At 38.2% G+C, this 8,632-nt stretch overlaps 1 protein-coding gene across 4 annotated transcripts in view; it reads left to right on the forward strand.

Moving 5' to 3' along the window:
- P2RY10 (P2Y receptor family member 10) overlaps positions 1–8,586 on the forward strand; it is a 23,609-nt gene extending 15,023 nt beyond the window's left edge. For all 4 annotated transcript variants that reach the window (XM_032757217.2, XM_032757221.2, XM_032757218.2 and 1 more), the window contains one exon: positions 4,784–8,586. In XM_032757217.2, coding sequence (XP_032613108.1) covers positions 4,784–5,816 — 1,033 coding nt within the window. In that variant the 3' untranslated portion in view covers positions 5,817–8,586. The remainder of the gene's footprint in view (positions 1–4,783) is intronic.
- The last annotated feature ends 46 nt before the right edge of the window (positions 8,587–8,632 follow it).

Raw genomic sequence — 8,632 nt, forward strand, 5'->3', positions numbered from 1 at the left:
GTGAGCCCTGAGGCAATCATTTCAAAATCTTTTAAAGAAATATATTTTAGGGTAAAATATTTTTATTTCCTTCACCTTTAAAAGACAGGAAGTTTCTCAGGGACAGAGATCATTGTGGATAATTCTATATTCTCCGTAGTACCTAACAAATAGCTCATAGGATGGGGCTTATTGAATATATGCTGATTGAGTGTGGGCTTTAAAGCAGCCAAAGTCCTCAAAAAGCCATGGAAAAGTAAACAGAGTTATTTCCCTTTATGTTTTCTTTTCAAATGTAGAGAGCTTTAGTGATTATAGACGCAGCCTCCTCACTCCCATTTCAGGTCCCATGTGTAGGTGGATAACAAGCCATTTTCTGATTTCCTTCACAGAATGACAACCAACAAAAATAAAAGGTTGAGATAACTTTGAAAGCAAATCATGAAACTGTCCTTTTCCTGAGGTCCAGAAAATAGTATCGATGGTACCCTGAGACCTTGGACTGTGCTAGTTTCTACCCATAGGATATGTCTGACCACCTGTGATTTCTAAATTGATTTCTTTTCTCTTTTCTCAGGCCTCTACAGGTGTTGCTTTTCTGAGGTGAAAAGGATAGGTGCAGGGAATATTGATAGGAGAAGCCCAAGTCAGAAGACAACATTTTAGGGAAATAGTCGGCATCAGAAATGTACTAGTTGATATATCAAGGTTTTTAATTTATGCTTAATACTTCTAAACAGAAACTTTGAACTATTGTGTAAGCAGTTCAGTTCAATTATACTTTTTATATGTTCTTTGAATGCTTACTAGGCTAGGTCCTGGCTATATGGTGATGAACAAAGGAGATCTTTTTGTGGCACTGATGGACTTAACAGCACAGTGAGGGTAATAACCAATAAACAAATTAAAAAAAAAAACCCAAATTACAAATGTTGATGCTACAAAGAGAAAGAACAGATAGTGTGAGAGTGTGTAATGATGTATAGGATTATCTAGATTGAGTGAGTGGTTAAGGTCTCTGAGACCCACAGGTTGAGATTAAAAGGAACCAGACATGTGAATTTTGTGACATCAGCACAACTTATTTAACCTCTTTGAGCCTCAATTTTCTCATCTGCAATGTGGAAATAATCATAGGACTCCTGTGAGGATGGATGAGATAATAAAGTGTTTAGCCTGTAAATAAAAGGCAGCCTTAAATAAGTGGTAGTCATACTTAATGTTAATGTTAGACATGGTATGGAGAATGAACTTTAGGGGAAGGACTGGAATGCAAACAGTTTAGTAAGGGAGCTGTTGCAATAGCCAATAGGGTTGATGACAGCAGCCTGGATTAGGATGGTGACAGTAGAGGTGGAGATAGATTAGAGAGGATTTTACATGGAAGGAAGAATTACCTGGGTTTTCTGGGTTTTTATTGTCTATGGGAGGAAATATAGTGGCAAAGGTCAGAATTACTCCCTAATTTCCAGCTTGAGTGTCTGAGAGGGGAGTCAGGGCACTGACTGAAAAGGGAAGCACGGACTCACGAATGAATCACCAATCCCACATCCCTATGAGACAGGAACCAAGAATATGTCCAGATTGGAGGGGAGAGAAATTGGCAACACAAAGGGAGCAAACTGCCCACAAATAGGCAACAATAGAGCCAGATTCGTAGATAGAGAGAGGAAGAGAAAGACACACACACACACACACACACACACACACACACACACACAGAGAGAGAGAGAGAGAGAGAGAGAGAGGGATGGAGTGAGGGAACAGAGAGAAGGAGTATACTCTGATTTTAGTCCTTCCATTCAGGATTTTCTTGTTAGTGGCTTCATAGCTTCTCATTTTTTACATTTCAGAAATGACACAATTGTCCATAGCAAGCTAAGTGTTCCCTCTAAGAGAGTCTATGTTTCTGCTCAACCCCAAATAAATACCTTCTGCCTCTCCTCATCATGGGGATTTTACATCTAAGGGTCACTAAGAAGATTTGGGGGGAAAAAAAGCCCTTCTTACCTTCCCTTCAGTCTGAAGCAACAAAGAGGTTTTTGGAAACAAGCCATGCAAATCTCTAAGCTCACAATGAACTGTGAAGTGCAGAAGCATAAGAACCCACATTAAAAAAAAAAAAAAAAAAAAAGGTGTGAACTTGACCTCTAGCTTGCTGTTCTGGCATAATTGGGCTCTGTTATTTAACAGGGAGGTGTGAACAGAACATGCCCCTTTTGTAAGTGAAACTTTCTGCACCAGTGAAGCTGAAACAAATAGCCATTTCTTTTAAGTGCAAAAGTGGAAGTGTGACTGCAGGAGAGTAGGGTTATGAACAATTCTTAGTTCTTGAAATTGTAATGCACGGATGAATCTTTCTTTGCTCTCTCACTGCCTGTGTGTGGACAATAGTTGATAGTAGAAGCAGTGCCAACACTAAAATCAAAGTAGGTGGTAGGGTGGGAACAGTGTGGCATAAGTAGGGACAGGTGTTTAGTTCTATTCTGACTGTCCATCTAGAGGAATTCTAGTGTTATATAAGTTCCTACTATGGGATTAGAATGGTTCTGCCACAATGTGCTCTTCACATGTCACAGTGAAATCGAAATAATGTCTTTTGTAGCAACATGGATGGAGCTGGAGGCCATTATTCTAAGTGAAGTAACACAAGAGTAGAAAACCAAAAACCAGGTATTCTCACTTATAAGTGGGAGCTAAGCTATGAGCATGCAAAGGCATGTGGAGTGATAGTTAAGACAGCCAAATTCTACTAAGTAGTCCCTCCTAGTCAGGGAGAGGAAAGAGGCATAGTGGAAATACCATAGGCTTCAGAGCAAGCCAGGAATGATAGTAAATCCTATCTTTACCATTTTCTAGCTTTGCTACTTAAGGCAATTTACTGAATGTCTCTGAAGCTCAGTTTTTTCATCTAGATCATAGGGTGATAATAGTTCCTACAGCTTAGGACAGTAGTGAAAATTAAATTAAATAAATACACTTGAAAACTTCCATTACAGATTTTGGGATACATCCTTGATCGTCACCACATGATAATTATTTCCTGCCTTTCCATTTGTGAGAGTCCCTTCCACCCTCCATTCTAAGTAACACATACATAAACAAGATGATTTCATGACTATTTAAGAAGTATCACAAATAAGAGGGCAAATAGGGAGATGGAATAGAACAGGGAGAAAGCAAAAGTTTTATTTACAGTAACAGCAGCTCATAACATCCACACTCTTTTATCTGTGAATTCATCACTTGAGGCTCTGTTTTTGTTAGCACAGCTCTATCTCCTGGAGCAGGACTTAACGTGACATAGGAAGCCATTCTGCTACTTATGGGGAGAATCTAAAACCAGGTTACTTCTTTGTTTTTTGTAAACTTAATTTAAACAAAACAAAATAAAAACAATCAACAACAGAAACCCTTCCCCATCTGAGAAACAACCTGAGTACATTGGTTTTTTTCCACTTCTAGCTTGAAATACAGTTAACATTCCTGCAATATGCACAGAAGGTATGTTTGTGAACTTTGCCATGCGGAGAAAAACAAAGATGAGGGGAAGGGTGTGCATGGAAGCAAGGTCCCTTGTCCTCCCATTTCAAGTCTCAGATCTTCCATTAATAGCTGTGTGGCCATAATAAACTCCTCTGGGCCTTGCTTCTATCTATGTTATGTGGAGAGTGAATTTGATGATTTCCAAAGGTCCTTCCCAGTCTGAAATTCTACAAGATAGTTAAAGCAAAATGAGGAATCTGTTGCTCTCCTACCATTCTTATCTGCAGGCAATCAGCATAATTCCATGCCTAGCCTCTGATAATCTCTAAAGATTACTCTACTCTCTCTATACCTTAATATAACACATAATAAAAACCATACTAAATCATAAAATATGATTAAGGAAGTCCAAAAAAGAAGGAATCTCTTCATAATGATTAATGAATAAAGAAAGCATTACATTTTAAACTGTCTTCAAAAATGGTTTCAATGGCCCTGTTTTCCTAGTGCCCAAAGCTATGTTCATTGTGACTGTTGGATAATATGCCATGTGAATGTTGCCACACAAATACAAGATTCTACTTAGAGGTGGAATTGGTCTTTTCCCCTCCAAGATTATATGAAGGAAAATACTCTATGTTAGCTTCTAAATTCATGCATTATTAAAGCTTTTTATGTAAATTTGGATACCTAAGCCTAGGGAGAGAGACAAACTGCAGGATAACCTAGAGTCACAAGTTATTATGATAGAATAATGAGGCCACATTCTCAGGTCTTGAAAATCAGCCGGGACACTGACAATGCAGGCTTAAAGAGGCAGGACAATTTTTCAAGTGCTAGGGTTCCAAGATAAGAAGCCAGGATCCAATGAGCAAAATGGCAGACAAAGGACAGGCATGGGAACCTAAAAAGTGAGGCTAAATTTCTACTACTGCAATTGGGAGTGAGCAGTATTTATTCTAACCAGGGCTTTGGACAAGACGAATTTGGAGTCAAAATAAATATACTCGAATTCTATGCTGTTTTTGCTGTGGTCAGAATAAAAGATTTAATATTTCAAGACATTTTTGCCTGCAAAATACAACTTAGAGAATCTGGGGGGGGGCAGTTGTGGGACAATTTTATGGTTCCTTAACTGTTACATTGGGTGACTTTGGATCAGTACTGTATTTTCCTTGAGCCTCTAATTCTTTATATGTAAAGAGGTCTCTTTTAATTCTAATAGTCTGTGCCTCTGTTAAGTATAAAAGAGAGATCTAGGTGTTAACTAAAGAACTAATTAACCATTATACTCTTTATTTTGTTTTACTTTGGGCAGGAACCATAAATCCATGGCTAACCTTGACAAATATACTGAAACATTCAAGATGGGTAGCAACAGTACCATCACTGCTGAGATTTACTGTAATGTCACTAATGTGAAATTTCAATACTCCCTTTATGCAACCACCTATATCCTCATATTCATTCCTGGTCTTCTGGCTAACAGTGCAGCCTTGTGGGTTCTGTGCCGCTTCATCAGCGAGAAAAATAAAGCCATCATTTTCATGATCAACCTCTCTGTGGCTGACCTTGCTCACGTATTATCTTTACCCCTCCGGATTTACTATTACATCAGCCACCACTGGCCTTTCCAGAGAGCTCTTTGCCTGCTCTGCTTCTACCTGAAGTATCTCAACATGTATGCCAGCATTTGTTTCCTGACGTGCATCAGTCTTCAAAGGTGCTTTTTTCTCCTCAAGCCCTTCAGGGCCAGAGACTGGAAGCGTAGGTACGATGTGGGCATCAGTGCTGCCATCTGGATCATTGTGGGGACTGCCTGTTTGCCATTTCCCATCCTGAGAAGCACAGACTTAAGCAACAACAAGTCCTGCTTTGCTGATCTTGGATACAAGCAAATGAATGCAGTTGCGTTGGTCGGGATGATTACAGTTGCTGAGCTTGCAGGATTTGTGATCCCAGTGATCATCATCGCATGGTGTACCTGGAAGACTACTATATCCTTGAGACAGCCACCAATGGCTTTCCAAGGGATCAGTGAGAGGCAGAAAGCCCTGCGGATGGTGTTCATGTGTACTGCAGTCTTCTTCATCTGCTTCACTCCCTATCATATTAACTTTATTCTTTACACCATGGTAAAGGAAACCATCATTAGCAGTTGTCCCATTGTCCGAATCGCACTGTATTTCCACCCTTTTTGCCTGTGCCTTGCAAGTCTCTGCTGCCTTTTGGATCCAATTCTTTATTACTTTATGGCTTCAGAGTTTCGTGACCAACTATCCCGCCAAGGCAGTTCTGTGACTCGCTCCCGTCTCATGAGCAAGGAGAGTGGTTCATCAATGATCAGCTAAAATTCAGATATCCCTTTAATTATGACTTGGTTTACCTACGTTCCTTGTCTTTTTCCAAAGGCCAGAATTGCCAACCAATTTCTTTAACCGAACCTTGTAAAGAACAGAAATAAGTATTTTTTGTGTAATATTCACAGTCAACAGGGGTGTGATGGTGAAGGCAGAGTGTGAAAAACGTGAGAGAGGAAGAGAAAATAGATTTACCTGATTCCTCTTTGAAATTCAAGCCAGTTTCTTATTTAAGAAACCTAGATCAAGTTTTTACAGATGTAAATAAAAGTTGAATAGTTTACCTTAAGTTTTGTTCAATAAGTAAGTTATTGTTAATAATGCACAGTAAATATGTGAATTTTTCCTAGCATGCAAAAAAAAATCTTTCGTATAAAGACCTTAAATTCTGAGTGAGAGTAAAAATGTCTAGTCTTTCTAACAGGTAAATTTTTCTAACAGGCAAGACAGTGTGAAGAATTGAAGCAATATGTGCATAAATTTCAGGACCACAAGGCTGTTATTAAAGAAAAGGCATGAAATTCATTCATTCCCTGAAAATGTGTTGGGTGCCTATTGTGTTCTCAGGTGTCACTTCGTTAGGTACTCTTTTTTTTCATAACTTATTGGGGTACAGGTGGTATTTGGTTATATGAGTAAGTTCTTTAGTGGTGATTTGTGAGATTTTGGTGCAGCCATCACCCGAGCAGTATACACTGCACCACATTTGTAGTCTTCTATCCCTCACCCCCTTCCCACTCCTCTATACATAACATCTCATCTTGCCCTCCTAATAAACCTGTGGAAGTTGCCAATACAAATGAATAAATGGAACTTCAGAGAGGTTAAGCAATTTGCCTCAGGATCAACAGTGGTTAGCCAAAAATGGTCCAGTATAATACACCATATATGCTTATGTTATTCCCTTGTTTTTGTTGTTATGTTTATTAGGTCTATACTAAATTAGCCTTCAATGATGAAGCCACAGACTAAAGCTAAGCCACACGAGATCAAGGCCATTTCCACTCGGTTTGCCTGGAATTCTCCAAAAAATCTGTGGGTTGTGGGTTTAGCATGTCAAGCTTCAGACCGCAAGGTCTTAAGTGGTAAATAGATGCGTTGTCCTAATACTGTTCCAAGGTAGAGAACACTGATGATAGGGAGTATAGGAAACTCAAATAGTTCATTATTTCTAAAAAATGTATATTTTAAAGCATAATACAAGTCCTACAAACCCCATAAGTCGGCGAAAACAAAAAAAAACCCTATGGAGTGATAAACATTCTATAAAACCTGGAAATTTGTGTGGAGTTCACCTAAGCTCACTTTTCCTAAATATAACTATATAATATTGTAAACAAATTTGTTTTTTAGAAACTTTTAAGAAGGTTTCTGTGAGCATAATTGACAATATCTGCATTAGAAGCACAAAGTATTATCCATCATAAATATGAGAAAAGTATGTGTCCTCTTTCTGACAATCTTTTTATCTTATTTTTTTCAAATGTTATGGGTGTTGTTTCAGCACCATTTTAAAGAATTTGAATACAAACAATCCCTCAGCTTATCAGGTTGAAATTTATGAAGCTCACATCATCACTCTTATCTTTTATGTCTGCAATATAAATAGCATAGACAATTGGTGTGAAGGGAGGAGAAAGGAAGTTGTAGTTCTGAGACTATTCATTTGAATAGAGTGACTATGGAAGAATGAATAGCAAAAAACGGAGAATTTTTTAAAAAAGATCTCTCACTGGGAAAAGAAAGAGTTATGCATTTATAAAGTAATTAAACTGGTTTTCCTTGTACTTTATTAATCTGGATCTAGTGGCACTTCCTTGTGAGGGTTTTCAGATGTGCTTGTAGTTAATGGCAACATTATCAGAATGACTACATAGACAGTCCTACTCTGAGGAGATGACTTTGGAAGAAACCCATTTGGAACTACATACCCTGCTATGTCTGTGGAGAAACGGAACTGCAATCCTCAAGAGTCACACTTCATATTCCCTCCTTTCAAGTGGTTGATAAAAGGTAGTGCTTCAAGCACAGGATTTATGGAATAGTGGGCAAATTAAACAACATGCTTTTTATTTTGACTGCCATTTAAGTGGAATCTTTGAACTTTTTTTTTTGACATGTGAATCTCTAATGTGGTGAGAGAGAAAAACATAAAAACATAAAAACATTCAAGCAATCGACTATTGGTTCTTTAATTTAAAGGGGATATCTTACATAATATCAAAGAAAAGGTGACAGTACTTCAGCTGATGGCATAGAAGTGCAAAAAATCAGTGAAGTTGCTTTAAGGTATTACAATAAACAACAATTTTAACAGTTATTCCTATGCTTGTCACAGGCACACAATTTGAGACAAACAAGGCATCAAAACATACATCCTTGAATTAGTTTTTCAAAAAGTCAACACTAAAGCTAAACATTCCCCCCAAATCTCTGCAAGGCACTTATCAAAATCCACATAGAACCCATTCAGTATCTCATAACACTGATGAAAGACTGTTTAAACTTCTGAGAGTTTTGGTAAAAATGGGAAGGAATTTAGCAAAAATGGGAGAAATATAACCTTTGCAACAATTTATATGAACTTAAATGCCATTTATGCATGACTGGATATGCTGTTTCTCTTTACATTTTAAAATAACTTAAAGAGTGTTATTGGTTAGCTGGACGTGATGGTGCACACCTGTAATCCCAGCTACACAGGAGGTTGAGGCAGGAGAATCACTTGAACCCGGGAGATGGAGGTTGCAGTGAGCCGAGATTGTGCCACTGACTGCACTTCAGCCTGGGTGACAGAGCGGAAAAAA

The sequence above is a fragment of the Hylobates moloch genome, unplaced genomic scaffold, assembly GCF_009828535.3.
Source record: "Hylobates moloch isolate HMO894 unplaced genomic scaffold, HMol_V3 SCAFFOLD_7, whole genome shotgun sequence".
Taxonomy (NCBI): Eukaryota; Metazoa; Chordata; class Mammalia; order Primates; family Hylobatidae; genus Hylobates; species Hylobates moloch.